This window comes from Crocodylus siamensis, chromosome 2 (genome assembly GCF_052110815.1).
Source record: "Crocodylus siamensis isolate JL-2025a chromosome 2, ASM5211081v1, whole genome shotgun sequence".
Classification (NCBI taxonomy): Eukaryota; Metazoa; Chordata; order Crocodylia; family Crocodylidae; genus Crocodylus; species Crocodylus siamensis.
In genome coordinates, this window is record NC_143396.1 from 98,018,022 (window position 1) to 98,033,732 (window position 15,711).

At 40.6% G+C, this 15,711-nt stretch overlaps 1 protein-coding gene across 2 annotated transcripts in view; it reads left to right on the plus strand.

Moving 5' to 3' along the window:
* The window catches only part of FREM3 (FRAS1 related extracellular matrix 3), a 132,979-nt gene that overhangs the window by 90,988 nt on the left and 26,280 nt on the right, over positions 1 to 15,711 (plus strand). For both annotated transcript variants that reach the window (XR_016440780.1, XM_090036453.1), the window contains exons 7-10: positions 5,682 to 5,831; positions 10,349 to 10,558; positions 11,718 to 11,915; positions 13,839 to 14,003. Coding sequence is in view for 1 of the 2 variants with exons in the window: in XM_090036453.1 (XP_089892579.1) it covers positions 5,682 to 5,831; positions 10,349 to 10,558; positions 11,718 to 11,915; positions 13,839 to 14,003 (723 nt within the window). In the remaining variant the exon portion in view is untranslated. The remainder of the gene's footprint in view (positions 1 to 5,681; positions 5,832 to 10,348; positions 10,559 to 11,717; positions 11,916 to 13,838; positions 14,004 to 15,711) is intronic.

A 15,711-nucleotide genomic window follows, 5' to 3' on the forward strand; every position in this document is an offset into this window, starting at 1 on the left:
TTGTCTATTTTATAGGCTAGTGACTAATTGCTTTTATGTCTGATGCTTTTGGGAGAATGTGTATATCCTTTTTACGACATTCAGAAATTGGATAAAATACTAAAAATACTCTAAATTCCTTGTCTTTTTTGAGGACACATAGTATATACATAAGTAAAGGAATTATTCTTTGGGGGATATACTGTTCGCAGGAAAATGAAATGCATTTGAATTTTAAGATGACAGTCACATAATCACTTGTCCTTTTTTAAAACTATAGCCACAAATATTAGAGATATTTGCTTAATTCACATTTGGTATTTTAGTGGGGGGTTTTTCCTTTTCATTATTATTCCATTGTGGCCCAGAAGTCCTGATTTTTAGATCACTTCATCATTTTACATACGCACAAGCTCATACAAAGCTCCCAGGGCAATTGACAATGCAATCCTGCAATACATGTAACAGAAAAAATGCAGGAGAGAGGATGATACATTAAGCTGATCATAATGTTTTCAGTAAATCCCACCTCTAAATTTATACGCTCATTTTCAATGGAAGCTCCATTGACCTCTCAAGACATTGCACTGTGTGTTTGTAGAAGCAACGTATGCATTAAAGAAATAAAATGTTGTTCTCCTATTAATTAAGGACAAAAACATAAAGTTTAGCTCAGGGTAGTTATCTTGGACTGCAGTAAAGTTAAATGGCCTGATCTCTTAAAACATTGAAGAAATTTATAGCTCATACTTTGCAAACCATTAGCCTTTCATGAGAAATTGTATGGACATACAGTATTTAAAAGCCATTTTTTATGTAAATGAAGTAAATTAACTAGACTAATTTCAAACCAATATGTTGGACAATTCTGCTTGTATGGAGTGGGAGAGAAGGGAATACAATTGTAGATCATATTGGCTACTTTTCTGGATAATAAATATACTACCCAGTGACAAATTTGCTTTGTGAACAAGAACAATCAAGTCACAAAGTCTGTTAATTTTTACTCTCTGAATGAATACAATGATTGTAATGGAAACTACTTATATTGTACTTTGCTGAGAAAAGTATTTTTCGTCCCTTCAGAATTAGTGAATTACATTCTGATTCCAGTGATGGGGAGAAAACTTGAGATGTTCCTTTGACCTAAGTAAAAACATTATTTTTATACTTTGCACAGTTAAGTAGTACTTCATTGCATGTAATCACTAAACAGGAATGAGAACTTAAACATCTAGATTGATGGAGTTATTTTTTTGTCAGATCTGTTTAAAAATTTAGTGGATGTAATTAACAGCCTATGGGAGGAGAATAGGGACCTTTAAAATTGATTTACTTTATCTTCCATCTCTTCTCTACTTCTTGAGGGACTAGGGAAGACTCCAGAGACTTTTCTTTAATTTGAATGGGGAATGGGGTCCAGCAAATATTTGATTACTTTGAATATTAAGAATGTCTGGAGATCTCTGAAGAAAAAGAAAAGAAATCATTATTTATATTATTTTAATTATTCATAAAAAGTGCCTTGTAGTCCTAGGAGATTAAGCAGCTGACCTAAAATAAAATCAATCAATTGGAAGAAGAAAAATTCAGTCTGGATCAAACAAAAATGGAAAACTTGAGAGAGCTTTCTGGTGAAACACAAAAAAATCATTTTGATCCTAAGGCTACAGACAGACATTACACATAAACTGGTTAAAGTTATCAGAAACTGGTTTAAACCTGTAACAGAACAGAAGTTCAGCGCACATAAACCAGTTTCAAAATGACTAAAACTGGTTTGAGATAAACCTGGTCATGGGCAACTGGTGCCACCTTAGTTGGGGAGGCATGTGCCCCTCTCCAGTGACTGGGGGAGGGTTCCCCTGTGGCTGATCAAAGTTACCAGGGGGACCAATTGCACCAACTGGGGGTGGGGGCCCCCCATGGCCGATCTCACCAACTGGGTGGAGTCCCCCCTGCAACAAAATGTACCAACCAGTGAGTGGCTGCACTACTCCTGATAGCAGCCACACTACTCCCGGAAGTAGCTGCGGGGCTTCCAGAAGCAGCCGTGGCCTGCATCCGGAGCTTGCACACTTCAGCCTGCACTTGCGGGGGGGGCATCAGCGCTCCTGCCTTCCCCCTCCACCCCATTGCCTGAGCAGGGAGGAGCCTGATGGGTGTGCACCGGCACTCTCAGGGGCTGCACATGTACCCCCTAAGTGTTGCCACTGAACCTGGTTGAATGTAGTATCAGACTTAACTGATTTGGGTCAACCCAGTTTATTCAATGTCTGTCCCAGACCCTTTCCTGGTTTAAGTTAAATTCAAGTCCCCCAACATCCCAGCATGGTCTCTGTACTGGGTGGGGCTCCCTGCTCCACAGAGCTGGGCTAGCCCCTCTCCTCTCCTCCCACACTGGAGCTCCAGCAGAGACTGCACGTATGGGGTGTCTGCCTGGTTTTATTCTGCTCCCTCTCTCCGCCTTACCACTGCCTGCTGAAGCAGGGATTAGCCCCTCCCCTCTGCCTTACACAGACACCTCTCAGCATACCACATGCCGGCTACAGTCAGCTCTGTGGGAGATGACTAAGTCAGACAGGACAGTGTTGGATTAGGGCTTTTTGGAGCTAATCAACAGGTAGCTGGTAATGTCCCACCGTTGCTTTCTTGGAAAAGCTGTTTAAGAAGAGCTTGAACTAATGAGAGAGTCTGTTGTCTTAATAAGCTAATGAACTCTGAGTTAGGGGTGATAAACACTGTGCTAGCAACTCCTTGCTGGGCTGCTCAGGAGAGTGGGGGGAACCCCTCCCTAATCAGAGTCTCCTGCTGGTACCTGGCCACATTCCCCTCAGCTCAGCACTGTAGACGGGAAGAGAGGGCTGCTCTCATGCTCCCCAGCTTCTAGCCTTAGCTAGGCATGTGCCAGCATTTCTTCAGTCCAGAGGGGATGTGTGTGCAATTACAAACCAGTTTAGCCTAGCCAGGTTAGACTAACCTGCAAACATTGAATCAATTTGGGCTCAGGCATTTTAAATGTCTGTCCCAAGCCTAAGTGTGTTGTTTGGCCTGAAACGAAATATTTTTTAAATGTGTAAATGAATGTTTTAGAAAAAAAAATTAACCCAGCTCAAACTCTAGTCTTGTCCATAGCTTCATACCAAGATCGCTCTTATGATTTTTCTGTCTGAAAAATGTTCATGATTTGTCAGCCTTTGTGTTGGATAAACTGTTAATGAACAGCTTATTTTTTCTGTTTAAGTGTAATCTAGCAGAAGGCTGGAAATAAATAATAATAAAACACCCTTAGAACATATGTGCCTTCCCTGATAATATCTGCCATGGTGCTTGATCTTTTCCATAGCAGCAATGTCTCTTGTGATTATTAGGATTTACTCTGGCAGTAAAATAATACAAAAATTCACAGCTCGCTGATTTGATACAGTTACAAGTACATAAAGATGCATGACAGCTTGGGTGGCAAATGTTTGGATGTAGACCAGGCATGTGTGTGCATGTGTGCAAAGACCCAACTCCAATTTCAGATGCTTAACTTGGCTGCATAAATGGTGTTTTTGGCCACTTAGGCAAATTTTTAGATCCTGTTCCCTTTGGGAAGGTGAGCAGCTGTGTGTAAGACACAAAACAAAAACATGGAGAAGGAGCCCTTCCAGTGTCTAGTCTAGTACCCTGGTGGTTAGGGAACTTGCCTGAGGATTGGGAAACTGTGGTTCTGAACCCACTTTACCTGGTAGGGTTTTGAACATACACACCTTTGCTTCCCAGTAAAGTGATTTTACCGCTAGGCATTGCCAAGAGCCTCCATCTTCTGTTGAAGTTGACACACTGGGCCAAGAAGGAGAACAGGCCAGAAATGTGGCTCAGGGAGCTAGGTACTCTCCTAGAAAGAAGGTGGCTGTAGCTTTTAGGCTTATCCCTGTTCCTACCCCTTAATGGGCCAGAGGCTCTCCCACTGCTATCAATCTGTTTTATTCAATGACTATTAAATGCAAAATGCCAAAACACCATTGAGGAACCTAAGTTTCTGCATAGCTAAAGTAGTTGTGATGAATAAGATACTGTGCTAAAATAATGTTACTGTGATATAACATGCATCCCTACATCGAGCGTAACTATGATAGCATAGGAAAAGAGTATCACACTGATTTACAACAAAAGCACCTATCTTTTAGAACAGTGGTCTCCAAACTTTTTTGATTGTGCACCCCTATCAGTAAAAATTTTTTGAGCATGCACCCCCAATATATGTATATTTATAGAAATAGAAGTTCTAGTATTTTCTTCCCACACCCCAGTGAATCATCTTGTGCACGCCCTGGGGTGCATGCACCCCACTTCAGAGACCACTGCTTTAGAAGGCAGAAGTAGGTGACATTTTGTATTGCTCCTGCCTGTAGTACATAGTATCCCTACTGTACATCCCCACTTCATGCTTTTTGGTTGGTAATAAGAGGACATCTGCCTCCTCCATAGACCAAGGTAATTTGCTAAGAGCTGCTAAATTAGTGTTAGTTTGAGAGAGTCTTGTGATGTTTCATCTCTTATGCTAAGTAACAAGAATGACTGAGCCCATTACAATGTTGACCTTTTCCCTGACCTGGATTGTAAGCCTTTTTTTAAAATTCCCTATTAAGTTAAGGTCAGTTTGTCACAATGGAGAAAGACAGAGGGAAGAAAAATTAAACCTTTCAACTGTCATTTCCATGTTATGGTTTGCTTTGCCAAAATTGAAAAAAAAAAAAAAAAAAGAAATCTCTTAAACCTTAAAGCCACATGTGCTACTGTTTTTCACTTGATTTGTGTGTGTATGCGTGCATGCATGCACGCGTGCACTCATGCACTTTATGGTGAATTTAAATACGTTTCTACCATATTTTAATGAAATGGAATATCTTTGCAGGATCAGTCCAGCAATTCTTGTCTATTGTGTACTCATTCAGTGCAGTTTTGCAGTGGTCCATATGGATTGGTGTTAAGTTGAAAAGCTAGATTGAAGAGTGAGAATATTTTAATTGAATTACCTCAGTTACCGAAGGAAACCTGAAAACATTAAAGGCATGTGAAGCTCTCACATTTAAGGGCACAGCATAGTCTGCCTCCTATTCTTGTGAGGACAAACAATACACAAAGGTACATTACCACATTTTCTAACACCCACATGTTCAATTCTTTAGTATCTGTGCACAACCAAGTATTAGGATTTAGAATGCAAACAGTTATGTTGTCAGCATCCTTCACAAGGACAGCTTCTGATGCTTGCCTTCCATACAGCTAAGAGCCCTTATGGCGAGGCCAGGAGAACAGTCTATACCCATCACAGAAGTTCAGCACACAAAACTGGTCTATACCCATAATGGAACAGAAGTTCAGCACACATAAGCTGGTTTAAAAATGGCAGAACCCAGTCTAAGATTTGGACTACCCCGCCACTGCCAAAAGGCGAATGTGTGTTCTGTTTGCTACCAACCTAAACTACGCTGCTTACAGAAAACTGTGTAACTTAGATTGGTTCTGCCTCTGGCTTCTTAAATGTCTGTACCTAACCTGTGTGTACAGGTAAACTGTTCTTGCTGCCTGCAGAGTGCAAGCGTTAGGTATATCTGTCCACATTTTTCTATGTGCACAAGTGGAGCTAGTAGAAATTTTTTTTTAAAGGTATCCTTTTTTCTTTCCTCTGCCCTCTTTCTCTGTGTATTTAGAGCCAGCTTTATACTTTGGTGACACTGAATACCGGGTAGATGAAAGTGCTGGCTATGTGGAGGTTCGTGTCTGGAGAACTGGAACTGATCTATCCCAAACTGCCTCTGTCACTGTGCGTTCTAGGAAAACTGAGCCAGTATCAGCAGAAGGTAAGTTACTTTTAAATAAAAAATATGGTGTGGATTACTTTCTGGTGTGGCAGCACAGCAGCAAGGCTAGGCTCCAGACCCTTGCAAAGGCAGTAGTGAGTCTGTTACCTCTGTACTATATATAAGTTCCTGTACATAATAATGTACTGTTGCACATCCCAAGCCTCATGAAGTTACTACAAAATCTATGTTTTAAAAAATGATGTCTGTGAGGATATATTCTTGTCACTCCTCTTATTCAGTGAGCATTTGGGGCTCTCATCAGAGTTAATGAGAAGATACAAGCTATTGCATCTTCAGTAGATAGATAATACTAAATATTATTTCTGTATCATCTAACTCACAGGTTGTACTTGAGTCTGTTCACTGACATTTTGTATATGGCATTACGGATGTTAGCAAACTGGCTGAAATTCAGTTTACAAAGGACTGAAGTGATGGTAAATATCTTGAGGGAGACAAGAGGAAAGAGCATAGCTGACTATCTTCTTTGAGTACATTCCTTTGCATTTTATTTGAGTTTACAGCTTAGGTCCCAGACCACTTTGGAATCAGCCTACCTGAAAGAAAAACACATTTTCCTGCTGTCACAAACTCATCTGCAAGATACCTCCAGAGTCCCGAGTTTCCCCTGCTTGTCCTAGTGCTTGTTCCCAGGGACAGACCAAGGTTTGGCCTGGAATGACTGCTTTTTCCCTCCAGCTTCAGCACCACTGCCCTTATGCTTGACCTCACAGCTGCAGCAGGAACATCTCTTCCAGCTCTAGGTGGATTCCCTTTGGGTTGTGAAAGAAATGGTAGGTTCTCCTTTCCATAGAATGGGTTACCCTGGAATATTACTTGTCCAAAGATCACTCCTTACCACAGGCAAGCAGTAAGGAGACAAAACAATAAAAGGATTTATTATATAGAAGAAAAGTATGCAAGAGAAACTTATCAAAAGGTTAAGGCAGAACAAAAAGACAAGTAAAGTTTCTTATTCTCTCATCTGACTACCAATGAGTCCTTCAGAGAGACCTACCAGTGTTTTCAGAAATCGGCCTTCTTGCTGATCCTGCTAGCCATGACTGCTGAGGATGTGGACTCTCACCAAGCTGAATAATTCAAAAGTCACAAATAGCCCTTAAAATACCTCCAAGACAGCCCTCCCTCATCAGTTGTGTCCTGATTGTTCCCGAGTCTCAAAACCTTCTAGAGATATCTCTTCCTGGGACATCTGACATACTTGTAGCTAATGGGCCATTGTTTTCTCCCTTTAAAGTAGAAGCAACTTGGGTACCCATCCTACCAGTAGCCCTTTCTGCCTGTGATTGGAAGTGGCAGTTGTCCTTGCCCTGGAACACAATGACAAAAGATATTTAGCAGTTAAGTCTACTCTCTTTTCCTGAAATATACATCCTTCAGTTCCTTTGACTGAACCATAACCAAAACTATAAAGATATATACAGAAGGCATAACATAATCAATACAATGGTAAAAGTGACATAAATGGATATAGCATAACATTGGCATTCCAGTGAGACCACTTATGGCATATCAGTAAAAAACACAAGAAAGCATTCAAGTCATCCCAAGAACCCCCCAAATTTGGTGGGGTTCATGACATCTGCCAACATAAACTGGATCTCTCCTGGCTCTGAGAGCCAGAACTGCTGGACTCTTTCCTGTTTCCCATCCAGATATTATGGTAACACCACAAAAAATTACTTTGCAGAAATGGTCAAGGGATAAACCATTTGAGAAATATTTGGGTAATCTAGGGTTTTATAGGGGTGTCAGTTAAATTTACTGGTAAATTACTGGTTGTCATATTAAATTCAAGGAGCAGTTGTAGCAACTACTTTGTATAAGGGAAACAAAATTAATTAAACATTGTCTACTCCTGCATATATAAATTAATAATATGCAGGCAAGGAACAAATAACGCTTCAGTGAAATTCAGATTAATCAAACTCAAACCAATCTTTTCTTGTTTTAGCAAATATGTAATAGTCAATGCTGTTGGCAAAATAGAAAAAGGTATTAAATAGAAATGTAACTTAATATTGAAAGGCATATAATTAAGTCATTTAAAATATTTATATAAGAGAAAAAGGGAAAATAGCATTTGGATATTAGAAATCGACTAGAAAACCAAACAAGACAAGTAGTATAAATGTTAAGATGGGAACAAATGAAAACCTTCATTGCTGTCACATTCTTGTAGGCATCTGGGCTGGTATAAAATAATTAAATAATGTTACACTCATGTTTATGGATTAAGAGGTAGTTCTATTCCAAACCCATATTTTGAGGCATTTACTGTTTCATGGCAGGGGGGTTGCGAGAGGGAAAACGCACTTAAATTTGTCTTAGTTTTTAATTATTTGTAAAGTTTGATAGAATTTTTTTGGATATATGAGATGCCCCAGCATTACAGGTTTGCCATGGAAATGTTTACATTCATTTTTGTGCTGTTTATAATTTAAAAAATGAAAACAATATTTTACAAAGCCAAGGACTGGTACCTACAATAGATATGAAAAACAGAGTTGCAATAATATGTAATTTTCTGTGATTGTGATACATCAGGGTGTGAGGCTCCAAATACACATGTGAATGCAAGTAAAAAGTTGACAGAAGAAGACAGGTTAGATTCTGCCCAAACTTGGAGCCTGTGTCTTCTAACAACAGTGTACAAAAAAGCTGAAGCAAGAGATTTTTTTGGCAAATACATGATGTTCTGCTTTGGAGGAGGAGGAAAACAGTTGCTATCATTACTCAAAGGTGATAAATAGCACATTACATGCAGTGTGGGAAGAACATTTTGATTAAGTAGCAAAAAGCTACAGACCTATAATAAGGATCAATTAGGCAACGGGAGATGCTTAGAAAGGTAACTGTAAATACCATCAGGGGAAATCTTCTAGTCAAGGCTTAATGGCTTTACTGCTTATATATAAAAAGCAAGTGTCTGTCCCCATAGTTTATCATTCCAGTGCTTGAATCAACACTGAAGTCACTTTAATGCTGACTTGCTGTGTTGACTGCATGATGAGGTTGGGGGTATACTCCTGCCATTGTAAAGCAGAAGGACTTTCACAGATCTGTTTCAGCTCATTTGTAGATACTCGCAGTCTGTTACTTTCTTTTTGTAACTGTACATTGTAAAGTTATATGTAAACTGCCTATGATCACTAAATACCATATTTTCTTGCATGCAATATGAACTCCATCCCCACCCAAAAAGCACCCCCTCCCAAATTGGGGCGCATTTGTTAAGTGGGAAGTTGTTTTGTTCGCTGGAAAAGAAGCACACCTAGAGAAATTATAGACACATCTACACAAGACATTTGCTATGGAATTGCCTAATTAGCTCCTCAGTTAATTCTCAGCATCTGTACGTGCAACCCTATTAAGCTGCAGTAAATTAACTCCTCCATAGGATAGGACTTGTATACATAAGTACTATCCTATGGTGGTGTTACTGTACAGAAACGCATGTGTCGTCCCTAGGGATGGCTAGGGAATGAGGGTGCTTCAGTACAGGGGCTGCCTGCTGGCTAACTCCACACTAGCCAGCCCTTCCACAGCATATTGAGCTGGGTCAGAACAGCTTCAAACTGGCCTCCTGGCCCCTGGGGTCCCCTTGCCAAGCATGGCTGCTCCTACCCAGCTCAACATGCTGTAGTCCCAGAGGCACATGTAAATGTGGTGCTTGGGAGCAATAAACTCTGGCACAAAGTATTCTGCAGTTTATTATTTTGCATTAAGTTCATGTGTAGACGCACCCTGTGAGTGCCATACTGCAGCCAAGATAGCTGCTGCTTGTGTCTGGCTCAGCAAGCAGAAAGAGCAAAGTCTTTGTTAACCCTCTCATAGCCATAGGTGTTGGCTGAGTACTGGAGCCTATGCCTGAAGTGGCAAGTGAGCTACTGGTGGTATCTTGATGAGGGTTGTGATTTGGAAACAACACCTTATTTTATAGGAATGTATATAAAGAGCTGTATAAAGAACCTTTGCTACTGCCCTTGCATAGGTCTGGGGCTTAACCTAGTGACTTCCGGGGGGCCATAGAGTGTCCAGGAAGTGTGTTGTCCCAGGAGACAATCTGGTTTTCAGACTACTCCTGATTCCGGAAAGACTTACTCTATGCCACAAAGTCAGCTATGGCTCTGGAGAAATCTTTTTTCTACATCCCAAAATAAGGCACATTATTTGGGGGTGTGTTGTAGGTGAGAAAATATAGAGCTGAAATAGTGCATGATGCTCAGTGTATTTGCCAAATTCTTACGGTGCCTTTACATGTGCATCGAGACTCCTCCAGCACACTGTAATTACAGTGCATCAGAGCAGACTCAATTAATTGAGCCTTTTATGGTCTTTTTGCTAATTTCATGTTTCAAGTGGCAAAAAAGCAGCTTTCTAAAGTAAAAGCCAGTTTTTCTTGATTTTTTTTTTTAAAACATTCCAGAAATACCCCATAAAATCTTAATACATGAGAATGAACAGCTAAATTCTTTTTGCTTCCCAAACAGCTGGAGTTGATTATGTGGGTATCAGCCGTAACCTGGATTTTGCTCCTGGAGTCGACATGCAGACTCTCCGAGTGACCATCCTGGACGATCTGGGACAACCAGTGCTGGAAGGTCCAGAGAAGTTTGAACTAGTTCTCCGTATGCCTGTGAATGCAGCGCTTGGGGAGCCTAGCAAGACTACCATCTTTATCAATGACACTGTTACTGACTGTAAGTGTAACAGAGAAACCTTTTCTGGTATTAGTACATAACGTGCACACACAAGATAAAGGAGCTCTTCTGATAACAGTGTGAGCTATTTAACATATAATTATGTATTGCAGGTAATTTTTATAATTACATTTTAGGGGTTTTGACCTAGTAAAAGAAAATGATGTACAAAGTTGGAACAGGTAGGTTATCGCTTTCACCGGTGCATTTGCTGCCTCACTCTATGTCTGTAAATGGTTAGTTCTGGATAAGTAGATTCCTCATGAGCTGTAATTGTGTTAGCTAAGGCCTGAGGCACATGAGTGAATCTGTCTATTTATATGAATATTCACATCAGTGGTATGGAGGCTGTTAGTACAAACAGATTGAAAGTTTCCTTAGATTGAAAGTTCTTCACGTACATACACATAACTTTGAGCTACCAAATCCAAGGAAGTTTAAGTTTCTCGTGTGGTTGTTCAAATCTTAATATGTATCTTATATGTATCACAAGTGGCTTTTATTATTATCTTTTTGGCTAAAGGAATAAGAACAGTGCTCATTGTCTGACTTGCTTTGTTCATAATCAAGTAATAAATGGAAAATTCATAAAATATTTAACAACCAGCACAAAGCCTTGCAGAATCTTAGTTATTTGATAAGTAGACAGATTTAATTTTTAGTGGTCTCAAGTTTCTGCAAATGAATTCCGTTATACTGAATTGCTCTCTAACTGTAGAATTGAGAATTCTGTTGAAGTTTCACTTACTGAAGTTAACAGCAGTTTCTAGTGGAATATTTACTTTGCCCTAATAAGAATTACGCACACAAATATTCTATGCATTGAGTCTAGAAAAGACCCCTTAGTACCCAGGCAGAAAAAAAATACCCACAGAAAGAAATCATATACCATTTAATCAAAACTCACCAATTCTTCAGTTACTGTGATCAATATAGCAGTTGATTGCATAGGATTGTAAAAATATTTTAACATCTGTATTGTTTAAAAAGTATAGGTAGATTTGAATCCTCTTTTGGTTACTATAAAAGGTCAGCAGAGGAAGTAGATTCATGCCTTATGCTTCTGTTCCTGAATTTAATTAACACCCTTTCTCCATATACCATGGGCATTTTCATCATATAGACTATGGCGTAATGTATAAAACCCTTCTATTTGCAGTGCCCAAAGTCCAGTTCAAGGAACCAGAGTACACAGTAAATGAAAAAGACAGACAATTGATGGTGCCCATTTATCGGAGTGGTGATATTAATCATAAATCTACAGTCCGTTGTTACACTCGCCAGGGTTCTGCCCAAGTGATGATGGATTATGAGGAGAGGCCAAACACTGATGACTCTGTAATCACATTTCTTCCAGGTAAGAGCTTTTCAGTGAGAATTGAAATTACTTAAAAGAAAATAATACCTTCAGTGCTTTTCAGCAAAATATAGTGCTGCTGAGTATCAAAAGCCAAACTCCTAGGACATCTTGGGACTACAATATAAATAATAATAACTTGGTATTTTTTTAGATGAGGAAACAGCAATGTGGACTTTCAGCAAATGGTAGTGTTAGTGTGACTAACACTTTGGCATTTTTAAATGTTGTAGCTAAAAATGAAGAATGAGGGGAAAATCAGACTATATCTATGAATTACTTGCTGTGCTTCTAATGCACTCTACATGTATATTTATATATGTGTGTGTCTATGTATGCACATATGTGTTTGTATATATGTATGTTTTATGTATAAACATAAAGATGTATATGCATATATACATACATAAACATGTGTGTATATTTAATGTATGTAAAGAAAAGTAGCAGAGATTTGATCCTCCTAACAGGTGCACATCAGTGATTATTTGACAAGGTGTAAACAAATACTTAAATACCTGAAAATAAATCCCATTTTGCTTTATGCACTTAAGGTACAGACAGAAGTGACAATTTTTCCCTGATCTGGCCCCAGAAAGTGGTCTACAGCTATGACTAAACAGAAGTGCATGGCTGTAGTCTTCTTTAAAAGGGCCTGATCCCATGAAAATCTGAACTTTCATTGAATTCAGATGAACACCTTCCAAAATGTAGTGTGTCCTCTAATTTGTGTCTGTGGGCAGTGGCGAAGTGTAGGGGGTGCACATGCACCCACTGAGAGCATTGGCACACCCCCTGACAGCCAGCATTCCCAGCTTAGGCAATGGGCGGGGGGGCAGGCAAGACCTCTGGTGTCCCCTCCGAGAGTGCTGGCTGGGGATTGGGGGCACCAGGAGAAGCAATCCCCATGGTCCCCCTGCGCCTGATTGTGCTGACTGGGGGTGGGGGGGTCCCCCCGCAGCCAATTGTGCCAACCCGGAAGTGCCACATAAGTCCCTCCCCCCAACCCTGGTCAGCACAATCAGCTGCGGGGACCCCTGCCCCAGTCACTGACTCAGGAAGTACCAGTCGCCCATGTCCATGGGGCAGTGGTGTTATTACAGAGGCCGGGCTTCAGGCTCGCAGCAAGCAGCTGGAATCCTCAGCTCCCAGACTGAAAAGAGAACTTCCTTTTGACCCAAGGGATCATTGCAACTTACAGTGTTTCCTACAAAGCTACACTGAGTTGTAACAGGGAGCTGCTCTTCTGTCTGTAATCTTAAATGGCACTCGTGGTTGCAATTTTTGGCACTTAGTATAGTGTGGACTTCTATTTTGCCCTGTGTTGAAATAGAATTGCCCTGCAAACTTGCCTACAAGAAGTAAAACAGAGGAGGGCACTTCCATTTATTAGTGCAATTGTGTGGTGCCCAAGCAACCATGTAGGGCTCAGGAGCCTAGCATTTCTAGGTTCTAGGCTCCCCTTGCCTAAGAGGAGTTTGAACTTGTCTCCTGCTTTTTAGCAAATTTCCCAGGCCTTTCATCACCCCTCTTGAAACTGGCCTGAGAGGAAGCCAGGAGAGGAGAATTATGTGGAGAAACGAGGATTAACTTGTGAGTGTGGGGCTCAGTGAGGTGGATGCTACATTGGAAGGGAGGGGCCCCTTCGTTGTAGCCTGCATCTCTTCTCCCAATGGTTCAGAAATTTTCCCAGTTGTGTTTATCCAATTATTATGAATATTAACACTTAACTGTGCTGTGTGAGATTTGAATAAAATACAAGAGAAAAGTATTACTAAATTCTTTGTTTCCACTTCCCTGAGATTATATATATATATAGAGAGAGAGAGAGAGAAAGAGCGCCTTAGGGAGCGTGTTTGACTTTTATCCCATTGTCTGTGGTACCATTACATTATCCAATACATACATGTCTCCTGTCTATAGGAGAGATTGAGAAGCTCTGTGTGGTAATGCTAGAAGATGATGCCATTTATGAAGAGGAGGAGGAATTCAGATTAGTGCTTGGAACACCAAAAAGCAACTCCATATTTGGTGCCTCTGTTGGAGAGCAGAAAGAGATCTCGGTCAGGATAAAGGATGAAGAAGACAGTGAGTTTTTAAGTGTCTTTGTGTTCAAATACAGACATTTGAGCAAGTGTTGTGCAACCTTATCAGTGGCCGGTACCAAATGGTTCAAAGGAAAGTGCAAAAGGACCAGCCTGTAATACATAGTATTTCTATTTTAATTGCAAAAAAACCTGCAATGAACAATCATTAAATGACCTATTCGCAGGGGAAGTTTCCTCTGACCCTAGTAGTTAAACAATGGTTTATGCTTTGAAGCAAAATATTTAGACCCTCTTGTGTGCTTGTTTTTAATACTTGCCGTTACAACTCTGAATTCTATAGCAATCCTTATAAGTATGTAATCCCTTTATTGAATTGTTTGCAATGAATTCCACACACATAAATATTGCATTTTATGAAGTATCTACTTCTGTTAGTTTTGAATTTATCACCTCTCATTTCACTGAATGTCTCTGTTACCATATACTGAGACAGGGTGAATAATCTTGACTTGACCTTCTCCAGTATTATTCCAAAACTACTTGTTGTTTTGCATAATGGGATGTTATACTAATAAGAGAGATCCAAACAGGATCAAATTGAAAGAACTGTAGATTTGTTGAGCTAGACTTTCAAAGCAAATTCCTAAACTTGCAGGGATAAGGAGAGACTTCTGTGGGATGGGGCAAAATCCTATTCCACTGTATGCACCCAAATACCAGTTTTTCAGCTATGTAAGTAGCTTTTTTGACACACACAAACAATTTTCAGTTCTACTCTCTGCACAGATAATTCCTAAGTTTTGGCCTTTTGGTTAGAGCACGGAGGGGTGTCTACACAAGATGCTATACTGCACATTAGACTAATCAAATGTGCAGTAAAGCAACACTATCTACATGCGCACAGTAGCTACTCTGCAGTAGATTCGTCTAATGTGTCTTTTTCTAGTATCTGTAGATACAGGTACTAGAACTTTAATGCACTGAAGCACATACGTAGACACTGACCAGGAGCAAATTGCTCCTAGTCAGCCTAGGCAGCAGAGGGCCACAGAGAGAGGGAAGAGCTGTCCCAGTTCAGCAAGATGCTGCCTTCCAGCCATGCAGAGATTGGGATGCATTTCATAGATCCATAGATTGTTAGGGGCTTGCAGATCATCGGGTCCAGCTCCCCCCGCTCTAGGCAGGAAGACAACTGGGGTCAAGTGACCCCAGCAAGGTGACTGTCCAGTCTCCTCTTGAAAACCTCCAAGGTAGGAGACTGCACCACCTCTGGAGGGAGTTTATTCCACAGTCTGGTCACCCTGACTGTGAAGGAGTTTTTCCTGGTGTTAAGCCTGAAGTGGCCTTCCAGGCCTGGCAGGCGCACATTCAGATGTGTGTGGGGCCACAGTTTAATGTGCCTGAATTTTCTGCATGTAATATTCAGGTGCATTAATTGCATGTGTAGACATGCCCTGTGTCTCCTAAAGTTGGAGAAATGCACGTTCCAACCCCTGCTGCGTTAGCAGTGCCTAGAACCTTGGTCTTTTGTTTCCTGGGTGAGTACCTACCCACTCAGCTATTTATGATAAAATAGGGGCAGGCCCTGTTGGTGCTGTCACTTCCTCCTCCTTTCCCCATGGGTTTTTGCTAGACTTTATTCTGTGATTTACACTCACCCAGTGTACACATGGGTGGAACCCCATACCTGCCAAGCTAGTGCATATCTAACTGAACCTGCACAGTAGCTATGTAGACACTTACCTGTC